Source organism: Taudactylus pleione, unplaced genomic scaffold (assembly GCF_031769625.1).
Source record: "Taudactylus pleione unplaced genomic scaffold, aTauple2 ptg000579l, whole genome shotgun sequence".
Lineage (NCBI taxonomy): Eukaryota > Metazoa > Chordata > Amphibia > Anura > Myobatrachidae > Taudactylus > Taudactylus pleione.
Window position 1 is genome coordinate 2,746,519 of NW_028284981.1, and position 14,518 is coordinate 2,761,036.

At 47.8% G+C, this 14,518-nt stretch overlaps 1 protein-coding gene across 1 annotated transcript in view; it reads left to right on the top strand.

Annotated features, from left to right (window-relative positions):
- FPGS (folylpolyglutamate synthase) overlaps window positions 1-12,277 on the top strand; it is a 28,702-nt gene extending 16,425 nt beyond the window's left edge. Inside the window, exons 11-15 of the mRNA XM_088453370.1 lie at window positions 3,998-4,093; window positions 4,946-5,096; window positions 6,917-6,992; window positions 7,871-7,937; window positions 11,524-12,277. Of these exons, the coding sequence (XP_088309496.1) occupies window positions 3,998-4,093; window positions 4,946-5,096; window positions 6,917-6,992; window positions 7,871-7,937; window positions 11,524-11,951 (818 nt within the window). The 3' untranslated portion in view covers window positions 11,952-12,277. The remainder of the gene's footprint in view (window positions 1-3,997; window positions 4,094-4,945; window positions 5,097-6,916; window positions 6,993-7,870; window positions 7,938-11,523) is intronic.
- Window positions 12,278-14,518: the final 2,241 nt, after the last annotated feature.

Genomic DNA, 14,518 nt, shown 5'->3' on the forward strand with positions numbered 1-14,518 from the left:
ATTTCCTGAGGGTCATCACGAGCCCCTCATGGGGTGGATGGGCGTGTTACTCGTCGGATTACAGACGTTACTACGCATCCCATTCCTGCGTGGTCGGATTCTTCTGATCCGTAGGTGGTAACTCTGCCTGAAATCAGTATACTCGCTTTCAGGGGTTGTTACCCATCCTACCAGGGCTATAGCATGGTTGGTTAATACTATTGCATACTGAGCTGATGCATTTGTAATGTTTTTTCCCCACCAACACGTCTGGGGTTCAAATGTAGTTGGTTGCTCACGTAATATATGCAGTTGTCATAGGTGGACATGCCTATATTGGATACCAGTCTCCTAACTTTCAGAGTTCCGGCTGCGACTGTATCCTCCGTAATACCCTATGGCTGCGCTCTGGGAATGCAGAGGTGCAGATACCATGTATAGGGTAGATCTGGTTGGGTCCTGACCTTGACAGTGGCAGTACAAATTTCCCGCCTTCAGCTATGTCCACTACAGGGCTTCAGACTAAGTCTATTAAGTCTTTTTGTCCTCTGGGTCAGCCTAAAGGTCTGTTTCTTCAACCGAGCAGGCCTGGACTGCCAGCCGATCCTGCTTCTGAACCTACGGATATATCGTCAGCATGACGAGACAGGCCTACCACTGGGGGATGGCGATTTTCTCAGTTCGCCCGGTACTAGTGTCTAGTTGCCGCGGCTACGTGGGTAGGAGGGTACGCCCTCTCTTTGCTCAGGCGGCCTATTTCCAGGTGATGGTGCGCAGGCCCTTATTCGGACCCGAACAGGGCCTTACGAATCCAGAAAGCTATACAGTTGTTGGGGTAAGCGGAGCTAATTGGGCCATCCCCACTTTCTCAGCGAGGGACTGGTGGTTCTGCTTTCTTTCTGGTGCGGTGGCTGAATGGTCCTCTTTGGCCTATTCTCTGTCTCTATTCCCTGAACCAGTTCCTAAAGCTACCTGGGCTCAGGAGGCAATCCCTATGCTCCATCATACTATGTTTGGACCCTGGGGACTTTATGGTATCACTGGATATACAGGACGCGTGCCTACGGGTACTTACAGAGACCTTGCCTCAGCATGGAGTGAGGTTTGCTGTATCACAGCACTTACGGTTTTTCGGGCTCTGCCTGTTGGGACTTTTCTCAGCCCCACGGGGGTTTACCAGCATTTTGGATTTTCTGACAGTTCTTCTGTTCAGTATATCCCAATGCTCCTGTACCTGGATGGCCTCCTGCTCTTAGCAGGATCGCCGGGGTACTTTACAGCCGGGTCAGGTTGACTGTGGCTTCTTCACGTTTAATCAATGGGGAAAAAGTCCTCCCTGTATCCCTCTCTGGGTATTCTTCACCTAGGAGCCCTGCTGGATTCTCAGAAGCTGAGAATTCTTCTGGCGTAAGACGGCATCTCCACTCTTCCATTAGGAGTACATGGATGTCTGCGCAGTCGACATATGTCTTTGCACTCTGGGATGCATGGTTCACTATTCCGTGTCTGCCTTTGGAAGGGTGGAATGGGCTTAGTTCCATTCCAGGCCTTTCCATAATTGGCTTATCTCCAGATGGAACAAGTTTTTTCTGTCTGATCACTGTTCAAACGATGCTGCTCTCCCCGGAGGCAAGTCGGTCCCTTTTCGGGTGACTATGACCATCTCGTCCAGGGTATTCTTTGCTAAGGACAGTATCTGGTTCGCATCCATTTCAGTGCAATTGGATGTCTGTCGATTCCACCCTGTCAATTAACTTGTTGGAACTTTAGCCTGTCTTGGGCCTTCACTCTGGCATAGCCCTTGTTTCCCGGTGAACCTGAAAAAGTTCAGTCCGACAGGGTCAGAACAGTGGCTTCCTTTTTAGCAATACTGTTCGTTGGGTGGCAATTTCAGGTATGTCATACATTCGGACATTGTCTGAGTGTCTCCTCCTGACCATCTCGACAGTGTTCATTTCAGGTGCTCTCCATTGGGAAGCGGGAGTCCTCAGCCTTCACGACGTGCATCCCGGGGACTAGTCTCTTCCCCAAGAGAGGTTTCATCTCCTGGTGAGCAGGGGGGGGGGGGCCCTCCTGAGGTGACACTCATGGCCTTCTGACTATCACACTATGGTGTTACGTTCCAACGCTGGGGATTCTGAAGCAACCTTCAGTGACTCTTTGTCGGTGAAGTGGTTCTTCCAATTTGCGTACCTGTGTTCTCCAGTCTTCATTCTTCCTCGAGGGAAGTGTTTCAATCGAGACAGAGATGCTTTCCTGCTGATTGCCCCAGATGTCAGGGGTACTTGGTTTTTCGGAGTCTCTCCATCGATACTCCATTCCTAATGCTTCACTGCCCAGACCTGTTGTCTCAGGGTCCTGGGGTTTGCCTTCGACCTGGGTCGTTTGTTTTTGACTACGTCCCTACAGTGGTCTTACGGCTTCCCTGGCTTTGTCATCGTTGGAATGATTAGAGCACATGGATCAGCTTTTGCTGGGACCTACCACAAACTGTGGCAGCCATAATTCTTATGGTATTATACCTATCAATACAATCCTCTGGTGTCCAGGATTTCCAGATATTCTGGCATTCCTTCCGGCTGGCTTGGGTTTCACCCTCGGCCTGGCCTTCCTGACAGGGCAGATCTCTACACTGTCAGTATGATTAGGATATGGAATTGCTCCGCTCTGATATCCAGTTCATCCTTTGGAGTGTTTTCTGGATTATGCCTCCATTAGTCCTCCCTAGAGACTCCTTGGGAGTTAGTAGTGGTTCTTCGTTAACTCCGGGGAAAGTTAATGGAACCGCTGGTTGTGATAGCCATTACATGGTCTATTGCTTTGGCTTTCTCTCTTTCTATCAGGGAGTTTATATCAACCAGGTGAGTGTCGGAATTGGGAGCGTTCTCAGGTGGCTCCCTCTTCTGGAGGGCATCTTGTCAGGGTGTGAGTTGCTCTCACCCTGTTTTTCTTCTTAGTGATTTTCAGGTTCCATATTATTCTGGAACTTATGGTGCGGCCATTCAGTCCCCAGTCCTCTCGGCTGGTGTGGCCTCATTGACTGTGGTCCAGCCTCTGTGGATTTATGTGATCCATTCAAGTTCCTGACGGAAATCGGACTCCTTATTGGTGGTCTGAGATTTCTGATTTTAACAGGAAAGGATGGCCGGCCTATGGCCATATGTTGGCTGGACGGCCTCGTATGTCTTCTTCAGGGGCCTACCCATGGGTAGGCCTTTCTGTTGTTGCTGCTTGTTTTTTCTCGGGCCATGTAACCCTCGTGGGTGGCTCGCTGTGGCGCCTTGGCTGGTTTGCCTTGCTAGGTGGCTACGTGGTCTTCTGTCCACACCTTTTTAAGGTTCTAAGCATTGTTTTCCTTTGCCTCTCGGGATGCTTCCTTTTTGGCGGCGGATTCTCCTCAGCACAGGAGCGTCCCCTCCCTTGGTTGAACTGCTTTGGGACATCCCCAAGGTCAACCCTGTGGACCCCCTATGGACCCTGAAGTAGAAAACAAGAGATATGGTAAGAACTTACCTTTGTTATCTCTGTTTCTACGAAGTCCATAGGGTCCACAGGGCGCTCGCCCTGACGCACCTGGCTTCAAATGGCCTGTGTGACTGGTCACCGGTTTTCCGTCTCCCATTTCTGAGAGTATGGTTATCGAGTGTTCCAGTTTTCTCTCTTTTTCTCTCCTCCTCCGGCCTTTGGCTACTTACAAACTGAGGTGCCTCTGGCTGGGGGTGGGGTTATAGGGAGAGTGGACCCAAGTGCATCCTGGGAGCTAAAAGCTTTAACTGCGTGGTGCCCGGATTTGGTTCCCAACCTATACCCCAAGGTCAACCCTGTGGACCCTATGGACTTCGTAGAAACAGAGATAACAAAGGTAAGTTCTTACCATATCTCTTGTTTTAGATGTTGTCCCAGGGAGTGGTCCATTACTCGGAATGCTCGCTGGATTTTCCAGATAAGGGTTGTTGCTAAATTCTCGTTCTGTTAGAAAAAAATGTGACACCGTTTTGCTTTACTGACTCGTTTACAGGTAACGGAGAGTTTAAGCCAAGACAGCAACACCCTCTAGTTAAGTGGCCTCTGCCCGTGGCGTCTGCTTTCCGCCCCACTATACCAATGGTTCAAGGTGAGAGACGGCAGTCCTGGCAGATGAGCCAGATTGTGCTATGGTGTATGAAGGCATAATGTACATTTTAAGGGGTTTTCCACTGTCTGATAACTTCCATTTATTGGCTTATACATACCTTCCTGCAGCTTATAAAACATACATATTATTATTATTTGGGTTTAGTTTCCCTGGGATCAAATACAGAGCCGCTATCTACAGTGCCGATTATACTTGTGGGGCACACTGACTTGCCCCCTAATTCAGAGGTTCCCAAACGTGGTCCTCAAGGTACCCCAACAGTTCAGGTTTTCGAGAGATCTATGTTTAAGCACAGGTGGTTAGAGCAAATTGACTGAGGTACTGATTAAGCCACCTGTGGCCAAGCATGGATATCCTTTAAAACCTGGACTGTTAGGGTGCCTTGAGGGCCGGGTTTGGGAACCTCTGCCCTAATTAAATAAGTAGTTCCAATGTGATGTTTGTAGTGTAATGTATATTTGTAAGTTGTGCTGTTGACCACTAGATGGCAGTGTTGGCAATTTGCAATACACAAAATAATTTTCTTTATTTTTAACCAAAAGACAGAATATACAATTCCACCTAAGAGTTTCTCTTGCTGTTCTTGATTATTAGGAATAATTAGTTTTGATTCAAATTGCGATATTTAAAATTTCACCCAAATGTGATGTTTATGTAATTTACTCTCCAGCCATTCTGAGATGTATTTTTGCAATGAAGCAATCCTCCTGCGACCCGTTTTGTCTGTGTCTAAACACGTGCGTTTTTCTGACTTATAGCAGCTCTGTTTGTGGTTGACACGACTGCCTCCAGCATATTCTCATCCGTACTCTGTATATCGTCATCTGATAGGTTTACAGGATACGGTATGGCTGGGACGTACGCAGATATTACGGCATGGCCCCATTTCCTATTACATTGATGGTGCGCACACCAGCAGCAGTATAAAGGCCTGCGTCAATTGGTTCCAGCAGGTGGCGCTCAACGAGGAGAAAGGTGAATTGTAAGTACTTGCTCTTGGGCGTGCCTGTAATGAAGCAACATCAAGAAGCTGTATGTGCCCAGGGGTATTCTCGACGTGCACACAATGCTTATATAGATGTTGGTAGACGCATCAGGCAGTGGACTGGTGAGGTGCACACTACAACTGCATGTTCACTGGCTTTCCTTTCTTAATGCTAAATGAAACCGGTTTCGCATGCAATACTAGAGTCCGTCTTTGAAGTTCATTCTAACCTTTTTCAAATGCGTTTCTCCGCTGCGCACGCAAAAAATAGGGCATGATGTGTTCTGGAAGAATCTTTACGCTAGTGTTGGAGGATGGGCTTACACTGCCACCCTATTGCCCACTGCTTTTTAAGGGGTTTCGACAACTTGTTGCCACTTACTGCTGCTATTGGTGCCGCTTGGCAAACCAGCCACTCCTCTTCAGTAACCGGCAACTGGGCACCGACGTGCTGCCACCAGCCAGGCTACTTTGCCGATACCCGATCCACTTGCGCTTCTGCCTAATGTGCAGCTGCTGCAGCACCTCTTTGGTGGCTGGGCTCATTGCAGGACAAATGGATTACAGCGAGAGCTTTAATCTGTTACAGTAACAGAACAGTATCAGATCTACTATATATTTACCCGCCACCTCCAAACCAACTTCATCTCCAGGAGGTTTGGAGCCAGATCCCGGGTTGTGCAGTCCTGCGGCTCCCTGGCTCCGTGTCAACACTTTACCTACAGGGACCGCACACCTTCCAGGTTCAACATAGCCCACTTTGCTGTATTGTTACTGATGCTTACATGTCATTAAGTTTAGGAACGGAGTACGGCATCCAAATGCAACCATCCCCTTCCCACAAGCCTTCCTCCCAACGTCCATGAGATGCTACCGAATGGGATATTTTTGATGCTGCTACTCACCTGTCCCTGATCTCAGGAGCTGAATGCAGGAATATTACCTGCACGTACACTATTATCTTACATGTACATATACTGATCAGCCATAACTTTAAAACCACCTGCCTAATATTATGTAGGTCCCCCTCGTGCCGCCAAAGTCAAGGACTCCACAAGATCTCTCAAGGTGTCCTGAGGTATCTGGCACCAAGACGTTAGCAGCCGATCCTTTAAGTCCTGTAAGATGCGAGGTGAGGCCTCCATGGCTCGGGGCTTATTCTATCACATCCCACAGATGCTGGGATCGGATTGAGATCTGGGGTATTTGGAGGCCAAGCCAACACTTAGATGTCGTGTTCCCCAGACCGTTCCTGACCAGCTTTGCAGTGTGGCAGGGCGCATTATCCTGCTGAAATACTGTTGTCATGAAGGGGTGTATTTGGTCTGCAACAATGTTAGGTGACACCTGTCTTAGTAACATCCACATGAATGCCAGGACTCAAGGTTTCCCAAGAGAACGCTGCCTTCCATAGTGCATGCTGGTGCCATCACTCCCCCAGGTACACGACACACATGCACCTGGCTGTCCACATGATGTAAAGTAAAACGCGATTTATCATAGGCTAGTAAAACTGCACAGTTATGTGGTGACACTACACGCAATTGTTTCTAATGTCCGATCTACTTACTACTAATGCTGCTATGATGTGTGTAGAAAGTGGCAGTTGCAGGACTCGTTAATACATGTATTCGTTTGATTTGGAAGTCTAAATTTATCGTGATTTTTATTTTTTCCTACAAATTCCAGCCATTTTTAAATGTATGTTCAGGAGCCTGCAGTGACCTATTTCTGCCTCAAGATGTCGCTGTTTGCCACTGTGGAAACTGTACTATCTGTATGATTACATTCACAGTGCTGATCATGTCTCTTTGCAGGGGGTCTGTGGTGCGAGTACTGGTTTTCAATGCCACCGGGGACCGGGACACTGCCGCGCTGTTAAAACTTTTACATGTAAGTCCGAGTGTGCGTCCGCCTGACATAAATTCACATGTTTTCTTGTGCATCAACACTCAACCACACAACAATGTGCATTATTATATATAAGGTCATGCTACAGTGATCGTCAGAATGGCTCCTTAAATATTAATAATGTATGATTTATATATAAATGCATAATAAGCCAATGGCATGCCACCCTGGGATACATATTGCCTTGGTGTACATTTGTTTCTAAGCTTTCTTTCTAAACATTTGTATTAATTTGTTTGGCGGCCGTTATATTGGCTGATTGCTTGGCCAAAAAAAACATCTAAATACAAATCTATGCAGTGTGCATAGAACATGTGCACAGGCCTATGAGCATTGTATCCAGTGCATGTAACCATCACTCATCGCTAGGTAACAGAAGGCATTAAGCCATGGCAATTGCATCCTGCAGATCTTCCATAATGCTGGGTACACACTGTAAAGATATATCTGCAGATCGACTGATCTGCAGATATACCAGCAGATGATGGTTGTTCATGCACACTGAACAGCCATCACTGCCTCTTGCCACAGGTCCCGTTGGCCAGGGGTCGCTTTGCGCCCCTCCCCGACAGCCTCTGCAGCAAGTCTACAGGTGGTCTGCTGAACGCCCGTACACACGGCGCGATGAGCAGATATATCTGCCATCGGCTGTGCAGCACAGCCGACGTGATATGTCTGTGAACAACGTCGTTCAGACAAATAGTCTGTACACACTGGCCGATGTGCACACGATATATCGGTCATTCAATTGAATGGCCGATATGTCAACTGGTGTATACATAGCATTAGAGTTGTACTATGGTAATGCTTCTGGCAATGCTGGAGAGGTCAGAGTTTCACCAGCTTCTCTTGTATTCCAGCCCTGTGACTTTGACTACGCCGTGTTCTGCCCCAACATCAGCGAAGTATCAGGTGTGGGAATTGCAGGTAAGAATCTAATCCAGAGACGATACAAGATATCATCTTCTACAAAAGCACCTTCCAACTTCTGCCAGCCTGGGCCTTCTGTAATGCTGGCAACACGCTGCAATATCGCCCCCTATAGCTGGTATTTCAGATCACAGTCCATGTGGCTTAAAATCGTCTGTGCGGTCTGAATTAAATTGATCAGATAATTACCGGCCGTGTTGGTAATACCTCGGCTGCCCTCCTGCCTGTTGCCCTATTTATTATTGCAGTAGTATCACTGACCTCATTAATACGGGTTCTATATAGATGACAGCGGATATTCCATTTAGGGGACTACAGATAATGGCTGTGATGATTCTTAAACAACAGCACTAAAATGGGCAGATTCTATAAATCTTTAATTGTCGGTGAATTGCAGCAAATCCCTCATTGTGGCTGCTGGCAGATTATATTACATTGCCCATTATCCTGGCAGTGACAAACATGGAGGCTTGGCGTACACCTTCCCCTCTTCCGGTCAGATCAGTATAGTAAAGAGGACTTACTGCAGTTACTTTATTGCTGGAGGATTTTGGAGAACAGTGGCCCTGATTCAGACCCACTCGCGAGCGGCTGTCCGCTCGCAAGTGGGTCGATGGTCTGCACTGCGCATGCGCACGACGGAGGGAGCTCCGTCGTGCGCATGCGCGAGGCGCGACGAGCGAAGGACTTTCCTTCGCTCGTAGTGTCTGATCAAAGGGGGCGTGCTGTCGATGTTGATTGACAGCACGCCCCCTTTGGTGGGCGTGCCTGCCAGACAGAGGCGTTCCCAAGGGAACGCCTACCGTCAGAAGCCGGCCCACTGACATCACTAGTGATGTCAGTGGGAGTGATTTTGGCTCTGATAGAGCCAAAATCACTCCTGGCCTTGCGGTTGAGAAACTCAACCGCAGGCTTCTGCTCGCAGTGGCGATGGTCGCGACCATCGCGACCATCATCCTGCACGCTCGTATATGCTGTGGGTGGTGACCCACAGCTATACGAGCGTCCAGGAGGACGCTCCATTTTAATGGAGGTGGACCCTGATTCAGAGCGAGCGCTCTGGTCAGAGCGTCCGGCTCTGAATCAGGGCATGTGTTCCCTTTTTTTTGTTTTGTTTATATGGAAAGCAGAATATGAAGAATATCTTTTGTCCTAGAAACACCCATATTAGAGGAAGCATTTGCAGCTCCGGATGTGTTTAAAATATTTGACCCAACCAGTGGGTGACGGATGCAACAAATGTGGCCGTCGTGCTGGACAGCGCCTGCTGGCCGGAGCTATTCAGTCATTGTCTGTGGATAGCCCACGAATAGCTCTAGAACCCGGGCTAAGTGCCAGAGGCATTTAATTACTGCCCACGGGCCACGACTATGGTGCACTTACTGCGTATTGCTCATTGCAGCTTCCAGAGCAGCAAGGAAAAAAATCTAAGCTAATTGCATCCTCTGTGCTATTCGCTGCTTGCCGCGGGCAGTTATTGAATAGCTCCGGGTTTTTAGCTGCAAGTTTTTAGAAGTGGAGATGTTGTCCATAGCAACCAATCAGATTCTACTTCACATTTACCGTATATACTCAAGTATAAGCCGAGTTTTTCAGCACATTTTTTGTGCTGAAAAAGTACCCCCTCGGCTTATACTTGAGTTTAGTGTAGCGCTGACCGGACGGAGTTCGGTCAGCGCTACACAGCACAAACACACAGCCGCCGGAGCCGGCACTAAAAGGAGGGATTACCACTGGGGGTACTACCAGGGGGGATTACTACTGGGGGCACTAAAATGGGGGATTACTACTGGGGGCACAACCAGGGGGAATTACTACTGGGGGCACTACCAGCTGCTGCCATTTCCCACCCTAGGATTATACTCGAGTCAATAAGTTTTCCCAGTTTTTTGTGGTAAAAGTAGGTACCTCGGCTTATATTCGGGTCGACTTATACTCAAGTATATACGGTATCTAGCACCTTCTAGAAGGTAATAGCTCAAATCTGATTGGTCGCTATAGGCAACATCGCCACTTCTAAAATCCTGCACTTTAGTCAATATACCCCTAGGTCTTTGTGCCGTCTGCAACATTGGAGTATATTTACTAATCAGAGGGTTATCGGAGCCGCTCAGCATTGGAGACTTGGACGGACGGATTTAAAACTGTAATAGAAATGCTAATCGAGCTTGATTTAGCATTTATTTCTATGGCCGTTTCAATGGTCAAAACAGACGATGAACAGTGGCTTTTGCTGGTTAGTAAATATATCCCTAGATACATCTACCTGGACCTCTTTCCACACTCCCTTGTGGGACAGCAGAAAATCGGGAGAGTTTAGCAATCTCTAGGGGCCAAATGTAGTAGGGTGACCGTTTAGAAAATGTGAGCGTTTAAACTCTGCGAATGTAATAGTCCGAGAACATGGAAACTCGCAGGTTTTCAGACTCAAAAAAACTCACAATTTGAACTCTCATCCAGATGTTTTCCCATTTTGAAGCTAAAACTCGACCAAGGTGACAGGTTACTGCTAAACTCTCACATTTTCTAAGCTCTCACCTTATTACATTGGGCCCTAGATTAGAAGACTATTTGGAATCTATAGATTGGGTAATATATCAGAGGATAGGATACACCCCCCCCCCTCTCCCATCAGAGATCAGCAGCAGACACATGGAATAAATAAATGGTTTATAGATACCCAGAACTGAGACGATGAGCAGGTCCCCATCTACTGGCTGACGCGCACTTTGCTGGCAGGACCCCGGCCAGCCTAATATGTGGTACTTTGTGCAGCTGTGCTCTGATGCAGAACATACATTCATATTATTGGGGGATGTGGGTGATCTCTATTAGACGAAGTGTGGAAACTAATCTATAGGCCGGTGTCCACTACACGAGAAAATTGAACGATTATGACATAATTCAATCGTTCTTTAATTGTGCAGCGAATATGCCGGCAGCAACCAGCGATGCGCGCTCCCGCAGGCTGTTGTCGCCATTTGTCATCGCCTGAACATGGCAGGCCAACCAGAGGAGATAGTCAGGTTGTGCATGTTCGGGAATGAGGGAGGGTGCCTTGCACTGAACGACATATCGTGGGCACATAATTCCACTGCACAGGATGACTAACGATTCTATAAAGTTGTAATCGTACAGTCGTTCCACTCTCGTGTAGTATTACAACATCTGTAAATACCTTAATTACCATCTGGACCTCGCCCCTGCTTACGTGGCGCAGTGGAAAGTTGGGGTAATTCATGCCTCTAGTTAGTCGCTACACACGAGTGAAGGCAAAGTGCGTCAAATTTGAAATTCGATGGCCACAGTGGAAGGTGAGTGTATGGACCTGGCGGACATGATCCCTAATGTCTGTTGTAAGTACATAAGCAGATGTGACCTGTAAACTGCAGATACACAATGTATAATACATCTCGTATGAGACTCAGTGATGTGATCTCTTGGTTTAATAATTAGACATCCCGATGCCGTTATGTAAACAGCCGGTGTATGTGCGGGGGAATGTTCAGTAATATAATACATTGATATAGTGAGGAGCCAGTCTTGGTATTGGGGGTTTATAACCTGTGCTTCCTCTCCTCAGATCAGCAGAATTATAACGTGACTCTGGAGAACGTCCTGACCCGCTGCCTGGAGAACCAGAAGAAGTGGAACCTGCTGATGGAGGAACGAGGCATCTCTGACCCATGGGGGTCCTCTTTGCCTGTTAATGATCTGATTAGGGGCAGCCCACGTGGCACACCCCTGCTACTTGCCCCATCTGCAGAGCGTCTCTTAAACTGTAACTCCCTGGTGTTCCCGTGCATCTCTCATGCTTTGCAGTGGGCCACCCAGGGGAGAGACCCCGACTTCCCTTGCCTGGACAACAATCAGCTCCACCACCACCACCCTGTGGCTAGTTCTGGCTCCATTCTGCTGCGGGAGGCTGCGCACATCCAGATTCTCATTGCAGGAAGCCTCCACCTGGTGGGCGGAGCTCTGAAACTGCTCGACCAATCCCTCACTCAATGACCCACAAGAGCGCATGGTTTACAAATCTGACCCCCTTCATGTTTACTTGAAATTGGCCACCCCCATTTCCCTGCTGCCTGAAGTGGGAGACCTCTTCTAACATCGATGGGTTTTGTTGTTTTTTTCCCACTTTGTGTTGGGATTTCTGGAACCAAAGCTGGTTTAACCCTACTAGTGACTGGACCATCTTTTTCAGAAGGGCTGCTATTTTAATCTGTCCCATATAACAGTACATTCTGTTCCTGACAACCTCTCTGTACATAGGTGGGAGATATTTGGATAATTGCCTTGCATATTTTTTATTTCATTCCTGAAGAAAAATATTTATTAACAATGTTTGTGTTGTGTTTTTAATTTACATTTATATACTTGCACAATTGAAGGACAGCCTTATGGGGGGCATCCACTAGACTATTTTATCCCTGTCCAACCTCTTAACGATTTTCCCTTGAAGTTTCCCTTGAAATATGATCTTCCACTCTGAACAATTTGCAAACGATTTGCAAAAGATCTAACAATAAACTATGTTGTTTTAATCTGTGATTGAGAGCTTTCAGCTATAGTGGGCAGATAGTGGTTCATCGTTTGATCGTTCAGCGTGAACGATGTTTAAACGATTTGTAAGCAATCAAGTGAAATTGACCTGCATGTTCAGTCGATGGAGGAGACGATCAAACGACCAGCGGGAGCGCGCATCGTACATCATTAGAAACAATTACTGCACGATTTGCAAACGATGTTCAAATGATGTTTAAACGATTATCAAACGATTTTATCATTATCGTTCAACTTTATCGTCTAGTGGATACCCCCCTTTAGCTTTGCCCTGGAGCATATTTCACTGTGGAAATCCATCTCAACATTTGGATAGTGTCCCTAGGGTTCCTCCCAAGCTTTGAGCCCCTAGGGGTCCTTCCACCCTAGGAATCCTCTTTCCCTAGTATCCTTCCACCCTAGTGCCCCTAGGAGTCTTCTCACCCTAGTGTCCTTCCAGCTTGTTCTGCCCTAGTGCCCTTAGGAGTCCTCTCACCTTGTTCTTCCACCCTAGTGCCCTAGGAGTCCTCTCACCATAGTGTCCTTGTTCTTCCACTCTAGTGTCCTCTCACTTTGTCCTTCCACCCTAGTGCCCCTAGGAGTCCTCTCACCCTAGTGTCCTTGTCCTTCCACCTTAGTGTCCTCTCACCTTGTCCTTTCACTCTAGTACCTCTAGGAGTCCTTCCACCCTAGTGTCCTCTCACTTTGTCCTTCCACCCTAGTGCCCCTAGGAGTCCTCCTGTCTACCTGCTGAGAACCATGGCTGTGGAAGTGGCAGATGTATGCCCTTTTTCTTCTCTGCTGCAACTGGACACACTCAATTGCTATTGTAATCCTAGATGATGGCTGTGGCATAGTCTGTATAAACAGGTCCACCATGTCAAAGGACAGCGATTCAGCCCATGGGTAGATCTACCCATTAGTAGAGGTCAGTCAGTGCTTCATAAGAATATTCATAATGGCTGTGAGGGAGTTTTCTGTTGCTAACAGCAGTCGGAGCAATGTGATCTGGGTACAAGGTAACTACCTAAATCCCATTATACATTCCCCGTCTGCAGTCTACAGTAATTCCTCAACCAGTATATACGCCAGCTGTGGTAGAGCTGCATGTCTGTGCTGGATATAAAATAGCTGTGCATATATTGCTTGAGCATGTCCTCCATATGCGATCCACACTTCCTCTGGCAGAATGGCACTGCTCCGTGGGCGATCCACACTTCCTCTGGCAGAATGGCACTGCTCCGTGGGCGATCCACACTCCCTCTGGCAGAATGGCACTGCTCTGTGGGCGATCCACACTCCCTCTGGCAGAATGGCACTGCTCCGTGGGCGATCCACACGCCCTCTGGCAGAATGGCACTGCTCCGTGGGCGATCCACACGCCCTCTGGCAGAATGGCACTGCTCCGTGGGCGATCCACACGCCCTCTGGCAGAATGGCACTGCTCCGTGGGCGATCCACACTCCCTCTGGCAGAATGGCACTGCTCCGTGGGCGATCCACACGCCCTCTGGCAGAATGGCACTGCTCCGTGGGCGATCCACACGCCCTCTGGCAGAATGGCACTGCTCCGTGGGCGATCCACACTCCCTCTGGCAGAATGGCTCTGCTCATGCTATTATCCCAATGTGCTAATTTCCACCTTTCTCAGATATTAAATAACTTCTTAGTAAGGGAGCATCACATCTGCATCTTTCCAAATGTGGGCTATGACCTTACTGCAGGTGGGTTGAGCCAATAACTTTGCAATGTTTAAAATTATTAGAGTTTCTTTAATACTCTGCAATTTTGGGAATGACTTCAAGGGTCCCTTTAAGGAGGTTGTCTTGGAGAAATATTTATTCTATGCTAATGGCTAGAGAAGAGAGACGTGTAGAACATTAGTGATGTGTTAGCAGGGACGTAACTTTAGCTGGAATGAGACAGGGGCCATACGCTCCATAACAACATGTAGTTTAAAGCAGGCCATATACCAGTCTCTCCAACCATCCAACTAGTTGGTTGTTTGGTTGGAATGAAAATCTGGTCATGCAT